The sequence below is a fragment of the Poromitra crassiceps genome (genome assembly GCF_964638095.1).
Source record: "Poromitra crassiceps genome assembly, contig: HAP1_SCAFFOLD_238, whole genome shotgun sequence".
Taxonomy (NCBI): domain Eukaryota; kingdom Metazoa; phylum Chordata; class Actinopteri; order Beryciformes; family Melamphaidae; genus Poromitra; species Poromitra crassiceps.
Window position 1 is genome coordinate 282501 of NW_028152155.1, and position 22147 is coordinate 304647.

General features: G+C 43.4%; 1 protein-coding gene across 1 annotated transcript; it reads right to left on the reverse strand.

The window, feature by feature from the left end:
* Positions 1-16142: 16142 nt before the first annotated feature.
* On the reverse strand, positions 16143-19080 carry LOC310770828 (uncharacterized protein; the record flags this gene model as incomplete). Its single annotated transcript, XM_083663539.1, has 4 exons — positions 16143-16149; positions 16655-17015; positions 17133-17424; positions 18790-19080. 4 exons carry the CDS (start codon positions 19078-19080, stop codon positions 16143-16145), a joined length of 951 nt encoding a protein of 316 aa, XP_083519665.1.
* Positions 19081-22147: the final 3067 nt, after the last annotated feature.

Consider the following 22147-nt stretch of genomic DNA (forward strand, 5'->3'; position numbering starts at 1 on the left):
TATATGCATTCGATCAGCAAATCTCATACTTATTTAAAGTTGCTTCATTTCAGCCTCACTTTTTCTGTACTTTCTGTTCTGTAGCCGGGGGTCTTTGCTGCTGCTCTCCCTGCCTTAGGCAACACATGGAAGGGCAGGGAGCTCCTAGAACAGAGCCATACCGTCCAATAGAACTATTGCATATGGCAAGAAAAGTTTCCTTTTGACTATAGTGGTCCTGACTCCTGACTGAACTCTGCAAAAGGCCAGCGCAAGCCAATAACGAAACCCTTCCTTGGCACGTATCCATGGCGACCATGTGTAAACAGTGCATCTAAATGGTAGTGTGGCACCATCAAGCTGTTGGCCGCAGAACAGCCAAACACTCGCGGCTGCACAAAAGTGTCTCTCCTCCCTGGTGGGAGTTTGCCACTGTCACACATCATGGATCAACCTCATGAATAGCCATGAGCCTGCAGACGACTGATTACCGTAAATTCCGGACTATAAGCCGCGGCTTTTTTCCCGTTTTTTGGCCCCTGCGGCTTATATAACGGTGCGTCTTATCTATGGATTTTTTCAGAAAAAAAAAAAAAAAAAAAAAAAAATCTCTCTTTTTTAGCACTCTTTCTAACTATAAATCCACTTCTGTTTTAATTTCCTCTCTTGCCCTCTTTTCACCACACCGCGGACACTGTGTGCACTGTAAAAATAAACAACGGTGGTGTTGTGTTATGTTGTTTTGTTGAAATGTTACGGTAATACGGTAAATGGGAGCTTCCTCAAACAGCCATCTCTTTCCCGACAATCCCCTCTGTGCGTGACCACTTACATATGGTAATTACGGTAAGCAAACGGCCACAAGCCCATCAACTCCCTCCCCCGACTACCAGGAGAAAATCACAAACTTCGGCGAATTCACACAAAGGAAGATCAAGGAATATTCCATCGAACCGGAGCAGATCATAAATATGGATGAAGTGCCTTTGACGTTCGACCTGCCACTCACTCGGACTGTTAACAAGAAGCGCCCTGGAGGATTCTTTCACCAAAAAAAAGCTTTGCTCGTTCTCGACAGCATGAGAACGAGCAGTAGATGATCATGAGGTGGTTTTTCAGACGTGTCGCTATAGCAGTTTATCGCAAAAGTGTAATGGAAACACATTTTTCGCATTTGCACGTCATGTGACCCATATTATCCCTTGGAAAAGGAGCGGAAAATAAGTTTGGTAAGTAAGGTTCGATAGCAGTGTCAAAACCTCCGCAGCAAGTGGAAAACTTTGAAGCAACGCTACCTAGCAGAAAGACGAGTGTTGTGCAAAAGCGTAGCCGGGCAAATTAGATAATGTTTAATGGCAGAAATCGGTCCATGGTGACAGCAGGCTGCCTGTGTGCGCGCATTTGGCACAGCGGCGAGATGAGAGGATGAAAAGCACACACTGGTGCGGTGGTGCTGTCTGAAGTGAATACAGTGACTGTGAGTAGGCTAATACATTGCACACGTTTCAGGTGCAATTATAGAACCAAATCAGCCTTTTCCCCCCTCCATCTCTAAATCGGACCAGTTGTAGGCTATTAGGCTACCTTTTTTCCTCTGCCTGTCGCGCTGACTGCATTCACGCAGCCAGCAACATTTTGCGACTCATTTTCTTTTGAATTGATAATCAGGCTCGTTTATATGCATTGTAACTTCATGTTGGGATTTCCATTGACCATTGGTTGGATTTGAGCATGCAGGGGACGGGATATGGGGCAGATCCCCGTGCGTAATCACTGTGGCAGCTGCTGCAACGGGGAATCACTCAAACGCAACTTCAATGGAAACGCCTACAAGTCGCAATTGTACATTGTCGAAGTTGTAGAAATATCGCAATTCTTTTGCGAAAAACTGTAATGGAAACACAGCTATAGATGAAGAGGAGTTCGTTGGTTTTGAGTGACAATGAAGGAGAGAGGAGAGTGGTTGACGAAGCCACCCTGAACCTGTTCGTTTCCGACACTGAAGATGAGGACTTTGGTGGTTTCAGTACGCAGGAAGAAGAGGAAGACGAGCATTAGTGACTTGACTTCTCTGGTTACAGGTTTGCTGCACATATAGCCTATTGTTGTGTGATTTTGTCTGGGGATTAGTGACCTGACTTTTGTTTTGTTTTGTTGAAATGTTAATAAATGGGAGCTTCCCCAAACAGCCATCGCTTTCCCGACATTCCTCTCTGTGCACGAACCCTTTCATATGGTAATTAAACATCAAAACACCCGCGGCTTATAGACCGGTGCGGCTTATAGAAGAAAAAAATAGTCAATTTTGGTCCCGCGGCTTATACACCGGTGCGTCTTATAGTCCGGAATTTACGGTACTTGTGTGTGTGGATATCCCACCAGACAGAAGCAGTCAAATATGTGAGTGTGGATATCCCACCAGACAGAAGCAGTCAAATATGTGAGTGTGGATATCCCACCAGACAGAAGCAGTCAAATATGTGAGTGTGGATATCCCACCAGACAGAAGCAGTCAAATATGTGAGTGTGGATATCCCACCAGACAGAAGCAGTCAAATATGTGTGTGTGGATATCCCACCAGACAGAAGCAGTCAAATATGTGAGTGTGGATATCCCACCAGACAGAAGCAGTCAAATATGTGAGTGTGGATATCCCACCAGACAGAAGCAGTCAAATATGTGAGTGTGGATATCCCACCAGACAGAAGCAGTCAAATGTGTGTGTGGATATCCCACCAGACAGAAGCAGTCAAATATGTGAGTGTGGATATCCCACCAGACAGAAGCAGTCAAATATGTGACTGATTACTTGTGTGTGTGGATATCCCACCAGACAGAAGCAGTCAAATATGTGAGTGTGGATATCCCACCAGACAGAAGCAGTCAAATATGTGTGTGTGGATATCCCACCAGACAGAAGCAGTCAAATATGTGTGTGTGGATATCCCACCAGACAGAAGCAGTCAAATATGTGAGTGAGCCAGCGAGCCCCCCTCCCGCTGACACCTCCTGCCAGCCTTAAAGCTCATTTATACTAACTGTGGAGTGTCTGGTGTTCGTGGAGCGGAGGCTCTGTGCGGCTAGCGCGGCGCTCTGCAGAGGTGAAAGAACTACAAGGCAGAGGCGCTTCTCGGTGGCGTCACACCCGGTCTCCGCCTAGAGCCCGCCCCTAGCTGCCTCTGATTGGGTCGCCTGGGCGCGAGCCGGTTTAAACTCAAATCTTGAGAGGATACCAGATGGAGGAGGGATTGTGAATTTGTGAACAATACCGCCCCATCTGGCGGAGTCAGGTTAGCTCTAATCTGCACTGAAGTAACTTTTAGCTTGTGATGTAGCAGCAGTAGTACTCTACCTATTTTGTATGCACTTTTATACATTTTATAAATATTTTTTGCCGGAACCAGGAGGTCCAGCCTAGAAAAGGCTCAGGGGCTTACTGACTCACTCACTCACTCACTAGGTAGGCATGTTTACATGGAGCCTAATAATCAGATTTTAATAGGTTTAAAATCTTAAACAGATTAAACTAAACACCTCAATTAGAGTAAACAGGTCCAAACCGATTGAAATTTAAATCGGTTGCAGAGGTGCAGTTTAAACCTTTTCATAAACTGATCAAAAGAAAAATGTTAGCATGTAAACGATGAAACTGATTACTCTCTGGAGGAGAGGAGAGGAGAGGAGAGGAGAGGAGAGGAGAGGAGAGGAGAGGAGAGGAGAGGAGAGCAGAGGAGAGGAGAGGAGGAGAGGAGAGGAGAGGAGAGGAGAGGAGAGGAGAGGAGAGGAGAGGAGAGGAGAGGAGAGGAGAGGAGAGGAGAGGAGCTGCTGCCAGAAGAGTTATTTTCTATGCTCGGACAAAGCAGATATTTTCAACACCCCGACAAGGAGAAACCCGCACGGAGTAACGTTAGGCTATAGCAGCTCCAAACGTTTTCTCGTCAGGATTCCGTGTCTCTCATTTCCCTGTGACAGTCTATATGTATCAGTGATTTATAATAATTGCGGAGATTGTCTGCAATATTGATGATTCTATTGAAAAAGAATATCTCGGAGCAGCTCATTAAAAAAATTATGAAACTAACATTGTGAAGTGTTATGAATGATACAGGTGGAGTCTCACTGAGAGCAATGCTCTGTCTCTTTTTCAGGAGCGCCCTGTTTTCATTCACACACATTCACACCTGGAAGCTGACCAGTACAACCACAGTCTGATCTGCTGGCCACTGAGCAGCTCCACTGGAGCAGTTGGGGTTAAGGGCCTTGCTCAAGGGCACCTGAGTGGTGGTAATGAGGGAGGGGCAAACACTGTTTTTTGCGCTTTCCCCACCCAGATTTACTGTATCCTGCCATTTATCTCAAAATTCAAAATTGTAAATTATGAACGTGATTATGTGAACTAGTTCATTTTAAGCTGTGTGAACTGAACTTTGACCTACAGTAGCTCTTATGTGTGTCTTATGTGTGAGTGGCAGCAGCCTGGGTCCGGCTTAACTAGGCTAGCCTAGTCTTGTCACTTTGTAACTTCTTGTCAGAAGTGCTATAACAATTAATACAAAAATGTTTTTATTGTGTTTAGTGGTGATGATGTAATTCAATGTATAAAAGATACAGGAAACTGATTTTTATTATCATTTGATTAGGTTTGTAGCTAACACTAATATGCCTCATCACATACAGGCTAGGAAGCGGAGGTCCTGCCTGACATCTCCGCTGCTGTGGTGACTTTGCAGAGTGGAAAAGATTGTCTGTGTGTGTGTGTGTGTGTGTGTGTGTGTGTGTGTGTGTGTGTGTGTGTGTTTAGAGACAGTCAGAAATCAGAAAAACATGGCATAGCACATAAATGTAGGATTAGAGGCAATATTAAAAATAAATTGCAATTCAACAAAAAGCATAATTACTAAACACAGGACTTTATCAATACTTACAGGTCTTGTTGAGGTTTTCAGATGGAGGTTCCTATACAGAATGAGAAAACTTAATTTAACTTAATTTAACATGGAGTTTTGAAGCCTTACATAAAGCCCTGAATGTTAACTAGTTTTCAGGGGGATCATAATAGAGGATAAAACAAGCAGTGTACACCCACATTTGTCACATGGCTATAGATCCCCTAGCCTGGTAAACCAGCCCGTCACGTGAACTCACATTTCATTTGGTTCTGCGTGACGGTCTGGCCCCGACGCCATGGGGGGGGGTTTAGCAGGGCCGGGAGCATGGGCGGGCATAGTTGCCTTGACAGACAACTCCTTCAGCCAATCAGCGTCGGATCCAATCAAACCCAAATCCACTTGGGAGAATGGCAAAAACATATTTTCCGCAGAGAAACTCTGCGGTTGCGGCAATACTCCTGTACTTGTTTAATTGTTGTTATAGAGGGTATGCATGTGATGTCACAGAGGCAGAAGTCACTGTGGGGTCACGCCCACTGAGTCACAGCAAGACTGAGCTTGAATGCAGTAATCAGCCTAGATAACTGACACCTGCTGCTCAGGGAGGAACTTGACACTCATTTTGACACTCATTCCTGATTGAGGGGGCGTGTTCAAGTGGGTGTGCATACCCTCTATTGAGTCTATTTCTGCAATAACTGCACTTTATGGCTGTTTAAACTAGACAAACGCTGACATGACTCCTCGAGACGATCAGGCAAGGACGCGGCCATTACTGTTTTGTTAGTGCAGTGCTAGTGGCGTTCCTGATTGGCCAACTTGCGCTGTGGAGCGCAAGTTGGAGTCGATGATTGGCTCTTCCGCTCTGCAGCTTCTGCTAAACCCTCCACTGGCTTTGGGGCCAGACCGTCACACAGAACCAAATGAAATGTGAGTTCACGTGACGGGCTGATTTACCAGGCTATAGATCCCCTGCAGTTACAATTTGCAATGAAGTGAAATGAAATGTTTCATTGCATACAGTACAGTATGTCACACTCCTAGTTTGTGCCTCTCATGCGATGTGATGTGATGAAACTAGGGGTGCTAAAAAAACGATTATGCACTGTAGTGCACACAACCCATCTGAGAGACACTGACAGCTGAAATGGTTTGGGAGTGGTTAATGTAAATGAGGAGCTATTGTCCACTCTCCCCTTACCTGGCTGGCTAGGTGTGAAAAACTTCTCCAACTTTGAGAGCTGATTTCTCAGATTCTTGCTTTTCAGAGTGTGAACAATCAAATAAGCATATCTCCTTATTTTCCCCCCCAAAAAAAACCTGATGAAGGTCTAGCACCCAAACGTTTTCCCTATTGTCTTCTAATAAAGAGTTTACCAGTAAGTTCAGTGTTTTGTGGGATTTTCTCCACTCGCACCTGGTTTAAAGTTTTTAAGGTGTGCAACAGCTCTTTCACAGACTTTTCAGATTACAATGTGTGACACATTATTTGAAAGCTTACAGTCTGCAGTTTCAGAATCTGTGAAAAAATGAAAAATGACCTCAGCATACTTGTGGGTGGAAACGCCAGGAGCTGTCACACATGTGGCAGTGGTTTATTGTGTGGTGTAATACATGTAGGTGTGTTTTTGACAATGAATTACTATAACCTTGATAGTTGGATTATTGTAAATATTACTATGGGGGACATGGGATTGCTGCATGCCATGTAAGGGCTTTAATGACTATGGCCTTGATTTAATTATTTAGTACATATTTGAGTCAGGGCCATGGTGTTATTGGGGCTTTTGCATTGAGTTTATGATGTCTTTGATAGTTACGTTATATACACCGTCATGGCTGTTCATTCTGTCTGTGCTCGTAACCTACTAGGCAGCACATACCCATTGTCTTAATTGCCTCGTCAAAACTCCGATGGTGAAACAAGTTTGCTTGTCACACAATAAATCACACTCGTTTGACTTCAGAGGGGATGTATGTATCCTTCACATTCGCTAACCTGTCAGTCTTTGAACTGAAATCTTTGAACAAGCCTGTTCGATGCCTGTCGGAGAGAAATAGCCTGGTTCGATGTTGAATCCGTTCACCTGCGTCGTATTCTGTACTGCTTATGTCATTGTGTATAGCATTTGTATTGCCTGTCCTATTGTGGCCCTCAGTTTCCCCCCTGGGGGGTTGATCAAGTATATTGTAGGTAAATGCTCAACGCCATGTCTGCGGTGCGAGGGTGCACGGCCACATCTCTTGTGTCGAACATGAAAGACGGTCAACAACATATTTGTGGTTTGGAGGTTTTTTTAAGTGATAATTATGTGTCAATTCCACTACAGGAGAGAACTGATCTCTGAAGTTCGGTGGAAAAATATCGGCATATCGGATATCTGCATAAAAAATCATCATGCATCCCTAATTACAGGGCCACTTATTCATTGTCTTTCTTTATCTCATGTATTTTAACCTAATAGGTCAAGTCCAGTTCTGTAGCAAATTATATCAAACTACACAACCCCCAACCCCCCCCCCCCCCCCCCACACACACACACACACACACACAGAGAAAATCTTATCAAACTGGGGACAGCAGCCTAACATTAACTGTGCTCAAATTGACATAATGATGATGGGAAACCTCTGATCACATGTGCTGTGTATTACTGATTCACTGTATGGACATTTTGTGTTGTACCGACTCAGCGTTACCTGCTTTGGTGATTTCTCACTGTTAGGTAAGCGGAGAGTCATCTTCAACCCCCCTTGATCCAAATTGATCGCATGCCCTTCTTTCCCCAAAACTCGTTCTCGGTCTGTTTGAAAGACAGACACACAAGTCAACCATTTTCGGCAAAATAATTCTCAAAGAGACTAATGTTAAAAGTTGTCCTCTAGCTGTGTGGCCTGACTCACCCTCCTCTGTTTTGAAGCGCAGCACCGCCCCGCTGCGTTCCTCATACTCGACTCGACAGTCACCTGAGCCGTTTGATTTCTTACTTTGGAAATAGTTCACCAACTTGTTTTTCAGTTTGGGGATCTTGTTTTCACCGAGCTCGACGAGCAAGGCGTGGGGATACGCGTCGTCCATCGTTGCCCGCTGCCCCGAGCCAACTCGCCTCGCTGCGTGGAGACTGGAGGGAGAGACCACTCCATAGTAACCGCCCGTCACCAGGCTCTTCTCGGCGAGAAAGAGATGATGTCACCCTGCCTGTTTCCGGCCTAGAGCCCGCCCTAGACAGGAAACAGCGGAAATAGCTCGTTAACTTGACAATCAGACACAACGAATAAGAAAATAAAACGGCAAACAACAAAACAAAAGATGGACGTACCGAACAAAGTTTTTGAAGAAGTTCTTGTAGAAACATCGCGGATTCACAATCTCACATATTTTAAGCCAATACAGAAGCTTTACTTTTCAAACAAATTGCCAGTTGATGGAATAGTTATAACGCTAGTTGTCTGCACCACGGACTGTGTTGTATGTTACACTTCCTGTTTCCTGTTTAGTGCCTGCAAAGAGAGCATTCTTATGCTGTCTGATGTGTACACAATGTGATGTGATTGTGTGTGATGTGTAGTTATAGGTATATTCATAATGCATTTGCATATGTGTTGAAACTGTCTTTGGATGGTAACGTTTATTTTTGTATATTGTGCTTTTCTCTCGGGATATTAATGTTATTGTATTTTAGTTTTCAAACAAAGACACTACTAAGAAGCCAACCACTTTTTTATACAGAATCATTGAATTGTAGTGTAGTCTCCTCCCTTCTCCTGCACTATCCTATATTTCAATATTTTCTATATTTCTCTATCAATTGTTCAAAGTGTTATCTTTATTCTGTAATTTGCTACTGTTGTGTCAGCTAGAATTAGCTAGACATATTCTCTGTGAAGCCCTCTGAGACATGCTTGTGAATTAGGGCTATACAAATAAACTTGACTTGACTTGACTTGACTAGTGTGCTTTTAACTAATCTACTGATTGGGCCATTTTCTGTTTAGTTTTCTTGTGTGATTTTCTGCTGTTAAAGGGGGGATTGAGTGGAAGAGCTGCTGTTTAGAGTGGGTGTTTTATGGTGTGGTTTGTGTCACCTTAGTTTGATGTGAGTAGATAATGTTGAGTGCTGTAAACACTTTGGATTTGGTTTGGGTTGTGTGTAGGCTACTGTAGTGATTTATTCATAACTTGCCTACATATTTTGTGACTTTTTCTATGCTTGACTCTGTACACTAATCTCCCAGGTAGTCCAGTCTAGCCCCAGATTGTTTGTGTCCTTTGTTTTATTGTTTTTTGGTATAGCAGTCTCTGGCTCCAGTTTATTCTGGATCTTTATATTGGGTATCACGTGTTCACATATTTTCTTTATTTTAGCTAGGATATTTCTCTTTTTCTGACTTATTTTCATTTGTTTTTCAGTTCAATTATATATATTTAAAGTTCAATCAAGAAATCCACTATTAAAAATATTGTTTTCAAGTTCAATAAATGCATGTTGCAAAATAATTGTGTAAAGTAATTGTATTCTCAATTTTAGCCAAAATAATTATGATTATAATTTCTGCCATAATCAAGCAGCCCTAGCAGAAAGTAGGGTTGGCAATGCTTTGAGACCAGCCAATCTAATAAAACCAAGTGTCTGCTGCCATAAGTTACAAACTGAACGCCTCATTCAGTATGATGTCCAACCATTGTTTATGTTTACAACTTTATTTTACCAGCCTACTTGTTGGCACACAAAGTTTAAAAAAGATCTAGTCATCTATGCCAGACTGACGACAGCACAAAAAGCATGACCGATCATACAAGGTCAGGTTTATTAAATAACGTATCAACAATTCAGCAGCAGTGGGGTAGTCCTATGTGCATAGTTTCCGTTTAGACGGTCTATAGAGCAGGGGTTCCCAAACTTTTCCATGCCAAGGCCCCGCAAATGGCATTAGCCTTTGGCCACGGCACCCCTATTTCAATATGTCTGAAAAACGATTGACAATACTGTTGGAAATGTCAAAACTCTCACCAATACCATCCATAATAACCTAATGATTACATTTGTATCTCAAATCTATTCTCATTCCTTCATATTAAATATTTCTGTTTTCCGTTATAAACATTGTTTCCAGACTATTGCCCAACACACCAGGGGGAATTGACAATGTGATGACATTTTGGCTGGCAGGCAATTGGACAGTGATGATTTTTATGTGGAAGGAAAGGATTCCATTCTAGTTGTAAACACTACACAAATTGTAATTAGAAAATATAATAAAAATATATATTCTTTATAATACTGTAGTAATAACAAATGCAACTGAATCATGTCCCTCCCCAAATATGTTTTTTTTCTGAATTTCCATTAAATTTCTGAGGCCCACCTAGTGCCCCCTGGCAGCTCCGGCCCCCACTTTGAAAACCACTGATATAGAGTACGTATGTTTGATGTTGAGGTGCCAAACATGCAGTCTTCCAGGGGAGGTGAGTATAGCAGGAATGGTTTGGGAGCTTCATATTTTTACTGCCATGCAGGGCTCTGATGGAGAGCTGATAACAGTACAGTATGTATATATATATATGTACAGAGAGTACATATGTTTATCATACACTGCACTTCAATTCAAATGTCCCAGCACTGGACTACAATGTTCAAATGCAACGTCTGAGTTGAGCTGAGTGAATCAGATTGTGGGTGCCCAGGTCCACAAATATGGATTAAACCATGCCATACTCAAACATATTATAAAGGTCTGGTTGAGAAAAGCACACCAGAGACTGGATACATTCATGTCTGTGTATCTTATTGGCCCTGGTTCATTTATATTCTCTGTCCCAATGGCCATTACACAAGAGCAGGATGTACCGGTACTAGATGTGAAGACAGATTCATACCATCAAATATCTATATCAGATAGGCCTTTCAGGTGAGTTTCTACCTCGGTTCACCAGAAAAGTGATAATTGATGATCTCCCAATCTATGTAGGCTAAAATATGAATAGCTTGCGCTGTAGTATTGCCTGTGTAAAATGTTTTGAATTAAAAATGTATTGAGATGGACCTGAATTTTCAAGGAAACCAGTAGGTGTTTTTTGTGTGTGCCTTGAATAGAACTGTCCTTGCAATACTGGAAATACACAGACGCATGCTGTAAGATCTAATCTACTAGTTGTGAAACACACCTGATTGTTTTATGAAGATTCCTTTATTGCCTTTGTACAAGTACAACTACATGTATTCTCTGCGTCTAACCTTTCACTAGACACAACAGGAGCAGTTAGACGGTGACATCACTGCACCTGGGGACCAACTCTAGTTCTTTACTTTGCAAGCGCCTCTCAGTTTCTCCTTTCTCCAGGTCTGTCCTGTTGCATTGTTTTGCTGCACTGTTTATTTGTGTGGGTATGACAAAAACCACACACTTGTATGACACATTTAGGCCTACCGTTTGTACACTCTTGGATTACATTGCAAACATTTTGTATCCATCCTCCATCTTCCCCTATTCTTATCGGGATGTATGATCCAGTCTCCTCAGTCAATATGAATTTAAATGACACCACACTAAGTAAAGTATAGCCACAGCATTTGAAATATTCTTCTGTATATAGAATGTGAATATTGGTGGAAATGTGTGGTGGGTGCTGGGGCTCAAACATGCACTCTTTAAAATATAGCCAATGGTTTTAAGGATAGATTTCAGCATCTTTATTTGAAAAACCTCTATTTACAATCAAATATGTAGTATTTACATTAGAAAATGGTACCATATTAGACTCATTAAACAAATACAACAGCTATGTTAACAAGTGGAAAACACTGTCATACTGAAAGAAACTGAAAAAGACTAGAGACTACTTACAGAAATGACGTGCGCGCACACACACACACACACACACACACACACACACACTCTCACACACACACTATTGTATATATACACACACACATTATACATATATGTATGGATTGTGTACATTTAAAATAAATTTAAATCATTGATACACAGTATTATCTGACAATTTCTATTTTATTTGAGTACACCTAACATTACCATTCAGTCTGACTTGTTTTAATGAGATTTTGTGATATGTGAAGCACTTTGAGTACCTAGAAAGGCACTATACGAATCCAATCAATCATTATTATTATGAGGTAGAGTGAAGAAGGAAAGAATGAGGGAGAAGGGAACAAGAGAAAGGGATAAAGAAGAAATTACACATTAGATGTCCACTTTGTGAGAACGCCCATCACTGTACAGTATGGCCATGTAACATGTTAACCTTGCTTGTATTTATCAATCAATCAATCAATCAAAGGGTCTAATCAGTTATGTTGATAGTTTAGTATGCAGTGACTCAGATTGATAACTTGAACATGGTTGTTCTAAATCAATCTACTGTACCAACCACACTAAACTACACATCACGGTTTGTATGGTGGAGGATAGAAGTTTATGTCAGTGGAACAAATGTTTCAGTTCACAGTCACACACACAAACCTACGGTCCAGTGGGAGAGATGTTGAGGTACTCGCTGACCTCATTGCAGGTGTGCATGGTGTTTGTTTGGTGAGGTTGAGAGGTAGGCTAGTCAGTGACCGCTTTCAACAAAAATGATGACAGTCAGTCTCCCGGGCCGAAGTTGAACTGATGTGATCTTCCCTTGCTCCTGATGATGAGGGAAGTGACACTAGCAGAGAGAAGATAACAGATGAGCTGAAGTGACTGAGACATTCAAAGTTCACACCAGTTCAAGTAACACAGGATATCTGTCATTCCATCCACTCATAGCCTTAGAAGTTGTGTTGGTTTGAGTTGAGAATTGTTTTGTACACACTGTGAATCACTATGTATCATTAATGATGTGTGCCAAACCTCTTTAAAACATAATAAAAACTTGATAAAAATGGTTTAGGTGTGCTTAACCCATACCTGTCTGTCTGTATGTAGTATGGTTTGATTTAAATTTTTTAAATCTCTTTTAGCCGGGCTAATCTTCCAAGAGTCTACATTAACAGCATTACATCATACAATAATCATAAAAAGACAACATATAATTACAGGCAGGCAGGCAGGCAGGCAGGCAGGCAGGCAGACAGACAGACAGACAGACAGACAGACAGACACACACACACACACACACACACACACACACACACACACACACACACACACACACACACAGGCTAATACACAAACTATAACAGTTCACACACACACACGCTACACAAACTATGTATGCTAGCTTGAAAGCTAACGTATGCTAACCTAGTAACGTTGTACTACAGTAGTACAGTTAGGTAGCTAACGTTAGCTGATATAGCCTTCAGTTTGCACCGTGTGGAGAGGTCTTGTCACCATAAAAATACCGCAATAATGACTCAAATGTATAAATAATGACCTGACTGTCAGGGCTGCAAGTTTCTCCCGGCCCTGTATGCTAAAACGTCACCTGGCTACATAACAAACGCACCCAGCCTGCCGAAACGGGGACTGCCCCTAGTCCGATACCTCACGAGTCCGACACCTCATGGTTTTGGGTTAGGGTCTGGGGGAGGTTAAGTTTAGGCGTGGGGGTGGGAGAGGTTAGGTTTTGGGTTAGGGTCTGGGGGAGGTTAGGTTTAGGCGTGGGGGTGGGAGAGGTTAGGTTTTGGGTTAGGGTCTGGGGGAGGTTAGGTTTAGGCGTGGGGGTGGGAGAGGTTAGGTTTTGGGTTAGGGTCTGGGGGAAGTTAGCCTCTTTTTTCGGACTCGTGAGGTGTCGGACTCGTGAGGTATCGTACTCGTGCCATGGCACCCACCAACTCGAGGTGACTTACGAGGTATTTTCAATTCAACCCTGACAGAAAGAAAATGAACACCGACAACTGAGACAATGAGAAGTCAAATACGCGTATTCTCCTTGAAAACACAAATATACTTTATACACGGACCACAATTGTCACACCATATGAGATTTTTCATGTTTGGTTGAAAATGGTGAAAAAGTGAGTGATGAATTGCACAAATGTGAAGACATTTTTGACTCCCGGCAAGCCAAGGAGGGTGATGTGAAAAATAATGACGTGTTTGCAGTCTGCTGTGGCTCGAGAATTTAAGAGGGACGATGCCGACATCTAGTGGTGGTTTTGTGGAATTGTAGGCAGCTAAAGGCAAGGGAGCTAAAGCCACCACCTCACTGCTGTCTGGGGCTTCTATGGGAACTGAAGCACTTCATGAATCCACACACACACACACACACACACACACACACACACACACACACACACACACACACACACACACACACACACACACACACACACACACACACACACACAAACATTAAATATGTGCACTGAATAACCAGGGACTTTCAACTGGTCGGCTGACATGACTGTCTTTCAGAGGCTGTTCCTATAGGCTCATTTTCCTGAAGATACTGATATCATGTGAAACTATTACTTAAAGTCCCTGGAAACCAGAAATATTTCTTTATTATTTAGCATTTTGAGTTAATCACATCACAGGACCCTATGTTAATAAGCCACCAGCCAAATTTGAACGATGATGAACGTCGCAAAGTATATAAATTTAGGTTTGACAGCCATGGCAAAACTCATGTGATTTCATTATTTTTTAGAGTGTATTTTTCCCGCGGAATGTGTGGGCGTGTCCCATCTACAGCAGGGAAATTTCTGTCTCTTGGAGAGCGCGAGAGAGGGGGGAGGGAAACGGAGAAAGAGATGAGTGCACACACCGTGTGTGTGTGTGTGTGTGTGTGTGTGTGTGTGTGTGTGTGTGTGTGTGTGTGTGTGTGTGTGTGTGTGTGTGTGTGTGTGCGTGCGTGCGTGCGTGTGTGTGTGTGTGTGTGTGTGTGTTGCTCCGCGGCTCGGAAGAGATCTCTCCGTTCTTTGCCTGAGTGTGAGAGAGAGAGAGAGAGAGAGAGAGAGAGAGAGAGAGAGAGAGAGAGAGAGAGAGAGAGAGAGAGAGAGAGAGAGAGAGAGAGAGAGAGGAGCGCATGGCTGAAACCCGACACCTTGCTAATCTCACAAGCACAGCGCTTGGCAGAGGCACACAGGGAGGGAGACGGACAGCGAGGGAGCGCTGTCACTGGGGGCAAAGAACGGACTTGCCATAGGTGGGTGGGATTGCGTGCGTGTACAAAGGTTATATAGAGCTTATGACGTCATAAGCTCCTACATTTTAGCACCTCACGCGCTGCTCTCTTCAATGAGGAAGTATGTTGTAGAATCTTGTAGAAAAGTGTCGATTTTAAGGCTTTGGGTTGAAAGTAATGCATAATAATTTCGGAGGCATATAATTAGTAACATAAGATCCTAAATAACATAGTTAGAACGTTTTTGTGGATTTTGGTTTCCAGGGACTTTAACTACTAGCCTACTATTAGTAACAGAAACAGGAGAGTTACACACTGAGTTGTGTTCTCAGCAGGTTCTCACTGCGCCCCTCCCCCATCACCTCCCTCCCCCCGACCCCGCTCGCATTTCTTACCGCAAGGCATTCTGGGTATTGGGTGACGTGTTGAAGCGGCCATCATGCAAACGTTCTTGTAAACAACAAAGAGTAACGTTAGCACTAGCAGTAGCATACTAGCCTATTTCCCGTTTATAATACTTTAAGAAGTTTAATTTACAAACAGAAGACTCGTATGTGCGGACGATATTATCACGAATATATGAAGTGGAACCAGGGCTCCGTTGATCAGAGGAAGAAGACTCACTGGACTCAGATGAATGGTTTAGCTGTGAAGCTAACGTTAGCTGTGAAGCTATTGGAGCTTTGAAGGAAGTTTGTCAGTAAAGTTCAGGAGGAAAAGTTCCTGTCACTGTGTGAAAATTAAAATGTCCAGAAGCTGAGAGCTGTGGTGAAGCAGCACCTAACTGCGGGTGATGAAGATAAACTGCTGGACGCTGTGCGGTTACACAGAGAAGCCTTGCCTCCAGACCTCCAGCAGCTGTTAGTTCCCGCTGAGCAGCAGGAGTGGAGCCCCAGTCTCGACCAGGAGGACCCAGAGCCCCCAGACATTAAAGAGGAACCCCGGACCAGTCAGGAGGCAGAGCAGCTTCAGGAGGGACCAGAGCCCCCAGACATTAAAGAGGAACAGGAGGAACTCTGGATCAGTCAGGAGGTAGAGCAGCTTCAGGAGGGACCAGAGCCCCAGACATTAACCCATTTCAGCCTATTTTCGCCTAAAAAATAGCCTCTAAAACCTAAGTCCGATTTGATAATAGACCCCCAAATCCTGAACTTTTCATAGAAATGTCAACGCCTACTAAAATAGTGATATCTCAGCCTCTGTAGAAGATAAAAACACACTTTAAAAGGCATTTGAGAGCTGACACATGTGGCTTTCCTTGTAAAAGGTGTTTATTGGTATGACAATTCAATAGCATTGTCAAATATTGCTGTAAACACAGAAAATTTTTAAAAAACTAAAAAACGTATGAAAAAACAAGCAACAAATCACTCCAAACCACTCAAATAAAATCAAAAATGTGCTCCACACTGCCCCCTTGTGTCCCCTTGCAACCATAAAAAAAAATGCAGTCCATTTACCATCAAAGGGGCAAGTGTCTAAAGTGTCAGCTAGTGTTTAGCAAACACTTACAAAAAATGTCTGTAGTGTTTTCCAAAACACTCAATGTGGACAGGCAGGTCACACTGTATGCAGCCATACACAGTTAGCCCACTGCCTACTACATCTTTTTTGTCCAGCAACAACTGGCACTCCCTGCAGAGCTTCCGCTTCTCAAACACCTTCCCGAAGTCGTGCATTGGGGGACCTGTGGCTTCTCCTGACGTGCTGGGTGCTGGGGAGGCTGCCCTGCACGATGTGCTTGGTGCTGGGGAGGCTCCCCTGCTCTCTGGAGTGGAAGGAGAGCCAAATGGAGAGGCTGGTCTGGAAGCTGGGGACAGAGGAGGAGGAGGAGAAGGAGGAGGGATCACAGGAGGGGCCCTCCTTGTCACCGGTGTGATGAGCTCCTCCAGCAAGGTCTCCAGCCAGTCCTTGTAATGTTTGTGCCTTCCTCCAACAGACCTGGCTGCAACGTAGGCGTTGTAGCACGACACAGACAGGCCCCAGAAGAACACACGCCGCCACCATTTCTTCGACCGATGATCGAAACCATAGTATCCAATCATCTGGTCGAGGAGATCCACACCTGGAACACACATGGAACTCTGTTTACATACGTACATTTTCACTCAAATGACCTCAGTGAATATAAGCTTACAGTATTTTAATTTTTGTTTATAAAACATAAATCTGTAAAACAAACCTTTCATGTGGCTCTGGTAGTCCGCCAGGCAAGCGGGCACTACCACATCAGCCCGGTGGGTCTCATCTCTCCTCCGCCTTACAGTCCCTGTTGCGCTGGGGTCATGGTGATTGGACAAGACCATCACCGTCTTTGTGTCTTGCCACACGCAGAAGGTGAGGTCATCCTGCTGTGCCACCCGGAACTCGTGCTTCCCCAGCGCAGCCCTCTTTGTCAGGCTGTGGTCCTTCGGCAGCCCCTTCCTATTGGCCCGAAGGGTGCCACAGCCGTACAGGAAAAGGCCGTTCATCTCCTGGAGGAGTTCTACACTGGTGTAGAAGTTGTCCATATAAATGGACAGGAAGGTGCCATTGTATGGCTTGGCGAGGTCCAGCACCACGCGCTGTGCCAGGCCCGTCTGCGGCGCCGCTTCACGTCCTGTGTACACCTGGGGAGTTTGCAAGAAGAAACACAAGTCTGAGGAAGGGCCTTGGGTGCTTGAAAGGTCACTCAAATAACAACACATTACAGAATACATATTTGCATATTCTTGGTGTGCTGATTTTTTTCCTTACTTTGAAGTGCGGAACGTAGCCTGTTGAGCTCTCCGCCATCACCCAAACCTTCACGCCCCATTTGGTTGGCTGGAATGAATGAATGAATGAATGTTTATTTCACACATTACCAAAAGATGCAGGTTACATAGGCAAAATAGAGGTGAGACAATTTGATCAATCAATCAGCAGTACCTTCATTGGCAGGTATTGCCGGAAGCCAAGCCTGCCTTTGAACTTGATCATTGATTCGTCAATGCTGACTGTGCCGTTGACCTCATAGAGGTCCTGGAAGCGCTGGTTCAGGAAGTCCAGGTACCAGCGCAGTTTCCAGAGCTTATCAGCTGGGTCGCCTCGTGCGTTGTTATCTTGGAGGTGAAGGTATCTGAAGAGGTGAGAGAGGGGAGGATGGAAGAGGGGGGGTAGGGGAGGGGGGGTAATTAGACACATATTACAATATATTATAAACAATATAATGTCTTGTATATTGTATACAATATTGTATATTGTATTGTATATTATATACAAGTAGACACATCTTGGATGAAATGAAAAATTGTAGGCTATATCATTATATAGGTTAGTTACACTTGAGGGTTACAGGGTCTGTCTAAGTGCAGTGTCTGTCTTGGTGCAAAGAGTGAAGCGCATTCTCTCCACATTCCTGACAATTGAATAACAATAGGCCTACTAGGTGTTTGCCCACACACAATAGGTGTAGCAGCCGAGCCCAGCAGGGGTTTCTTACCCCAGTGTATAAGCTCGCTACAATGGCAATACTCCCACTACACCTCTAATACATTTGCAATATATTTCATTTCCCTTAGGGCATCATAACAATGGTACTAATGTTACATTTTATCTATCAAACTACTATTATTTATATAGCGCATCCTATTCAATGGGGCGCATCTATATCACGCAATGGTTATAATAACAAGGATAATATTATTGTTCTTAGCCTACCTCCAAATGGCGTCAAATCGGTCCCGGGACATATTCTGGCCGAAGTTGGTTTTGAAGATGTTTTTGGATAGCCGCCAGTACTCTCTTCGGACGGGAAGTTTCATTATCCCCATGGCGAGACACAGCCCAATGAATGTTTTCATTTCTTTCACTGTTACCGGGGTCCACTTGGCTGCTTTTTTGGCTGGGGGAATTGTGCGTCTCTGGTCGGCATATCGGTTCGTCTCCGTGACAAGACGGTCCCACATTTCCTCCGTGTAAATTTTCTCGAAAGAAAATAGAGGTGTGGAATCGGCTTGTAAGCCAACACCGCTTTTCACCCCGGGCACCCTTTTGAACGCTTTGACCGGCACAGGACGGTAACAGCGCTGCTCCGTTACCCAGTTTCCATGGAAGCCTTCGAATTGGTCATCTTCGTCAGAGTCATCGTCATCGTCATCCTGAAACATAGTTCTGACCCACTGATCTCTGTCCAAGGGCTGCCAATCGGGGTCTGTAACTGGGTCATCATTTAACTCTTCATCAACGGTGGAATGTTCGGAATATTCCGCGTCTTCAAAATCGCTTCCTTCGCTAATATTATTTTCTTCCTCCATCGCTCTACAGATCCGCTCAAAGTGAAGAAAAAAAAAACTTTTCCTTCCCAAAACAATCCCAGAATGCATTGCGAGACCCCACGTGTGTTTTCTGAATGATTTCATTTGCCTAGAGACCGGAAATAGGCGAAAAACTACAGCTAAACTACAAATTGACGTAGACGTCATCCCGTCTTCAAAGGTATATTGACGCGAACGGCATCCCGTCTTTAAAGGGAGAATGACGCGAACGTCATCCCGTCTGAAATGGGTTAAAGAGGAACAGGAGGAAATCTGGATTAGTCAGGAGGGACCAGAGCCCCCACACCTTAAAGAGGAACAGGAGGAACTCTGGATCAGGAGGGAGGGAGAGCAGCTTCAACGGCTGGAGGAGGCTGATATCACCATGTTCCCATTCTCTGTTGTCCCTGTGAAGAGTGAAGAGGAGGAAGAGAAACCTCAGTCCTCACAGCTTCATCAAAGCCAAACTGAAGAGAACAGAGAGGCAGAGCCTGTAGCCACCTGCTCAACTGAACAGATGAAAACAGAAGCTGATGAAGAGGACTGTGGAGTATCAGAACCAGCCAGGAACTTTATATACTTACATCAAGCTAGTAATTCACATTCACAACCAACTAGTGATGACAGGACTTCAGACTATTCTGAGACTGAAGACAATGATGATGAATGGGTGGAAACTAGTGAACTTCAGTCAGGTTTAGGCTCACAGAAAAACAGTGAAGTTCCAAGGAAGAAACACTTCAGCTGCTCAGTTTGTGGTAAAAGATTTGCTAATGAAGCACACTTGAAGAGACACATGATAATCCACACAGGAGATAAACGATTTAATTGCTCACTCTGTGGTAAAGGTTTTGGTCAGAAAGGAAACTTGAAGACACACATGGTAGTCCACACAGGAGATAAACAATTTAATTGTTCAGTCTGTGGTAAAGGTTTTAGTCATAAAGGAAACTTGAAGAAACACATGGTAGTCCACACAGGAGATAAACAATGTAATTGCTCAGTCTGTGGTAAAGGTTTTGGTCAGAAAGGAGACTTGAAGACACATGGTAGTCCACACAGGAGATAAACAATTTAATTGTTCAGTCTGTGGTAAAGGTTTTAGTCATAAAGGAAACTTGAAGAAACACATGATAGTCCACATAGGAGATAAACAATTTAATTGCTCACTCTGTGGTAAAAGTTTTGCTCGTAAAGAACACTTGAAGACGCACATGGTAGTCCACACAGGAGATAAACAATTTAATTGCTCAGTCTGTGGTAAAGGTTTTGGTCAGAAAGGAGACTTGAAGAAACACATGATAATCCACACAGGAGATAAACAATTTAATTGCTCAGTCTGTGGTAAAGGTTTTGGTCAGAAAGGACACTTGAAGAGACACATGATAATCCACACAGGAGATACAACATTGAATTGCTCAGTCTGTGGTAAAGGTTTTAGTCAGAAAGGAAACTTGAAGACACACATGGTAGTCCACACAGGAGATAAACAATTTAATTGTTCAGTCTGTGGTAAAGGTTTTAGTCATAAAGGAAACTTGAAGAAACACATGATAGTCCACACAGGAGATAAACAATGTAATTGCTGACTCTGTGGTAAAAGTTTTGCTCGTAAAGAACACTTGAAGACACACATGGTAGTCCACACAGGAGATAAACAATTGAATTGCTCAGTCTGTGGTAATGGTTTTGGTCAGAAAGGAGACTTGAAGAAACACATGATAATCCACACAGGAGATAAACAATTTACTCTCGTAACGGGACAAGCCCCGTGTTTTATTGTCACACGAACACCACAACACATGCATGCATGCGGCCACAACACACTCATGCTGACGGTGGCCGGTGAAAAGTGTCCTCTGCATTTAACCCATCCAGGCATGTCCTTTCCTCCGGGGGGCAGGCCAGGAGCAGTGGTCGCTTTCTTGTACAGCGCCCGGGGACCAACTTCGGATGTTGTCGTCACTGGTCGGATGACGATGACGATCTGATCTTCTGCATGTTTTTGGTGGTGTGGGGGGGGGGGGGGGGGGTTATATAATGGAGGAACCCCCTGGGGGAGCACGGGGAGAACGTGCTAACTCCACACAACCAGAAAGGCCCTTACGACGAGATACCCCACCTGGGCAGTAGGCACTGAAGATATGGGGGGGAACACAACCACAGTGTCCCAGGCGAGATTTAATTGCTCAGTCTGTGGTAAAGGTTTTGGTCAGAAAGGATCCTTGAAGAGACACATGATAATCCACACAGGAGATAAACAATTTAATTGCTCAGTCTGTGGTAAAGGTTTTGGTTGTAAAGGAGACTTGAAGAGAGAAACATTTAACTCAGGGTTCCCACGGCCATGGAAAACCTGGAAAAGTCATGGGATTTCAAAATCTTGTTTTCCAGGCCTGTAAAACTCATGGAATTGTTCAAATCCTTGAAAGTTGTGACATTTTGTTGTGTGTAATGAAATTGTTCCAGTAATCTTCCCGTGTATAACCTTCCATGTAATGTAACATAACGGTAACGGCAAATGTATTCTCTGTAGCTGTTGACGTAACGTAGCTCTAACTTGTTTGTCGATTTCAGTGCTTCTTGTATTTTATATTAATATTTTTATGGAAAATTCCTGTTTTCGTTCAATAGCTTCCATGATGCAGTAAACGCACTAAAAACCAATATAAGGAGAAGTTGTGTCTATTTGTCTATAATAATCATTTCTGGTATTTGAAAACAGTACAAAAGTGTAGGCTACTACTGTATTACTGACTCAATAACTATGGGGGGGGGGGGGGGGGGACAATGCTTATGTTGAAATAAGAAAAAGTTGATGTTCAAATAAATATACCAAGTAGTTATATAAGCTCTCTGGTTGTATTGGTTTGCCACACACACAATCTTTATTTATTTTAGTATTTTAATATATTCAAAC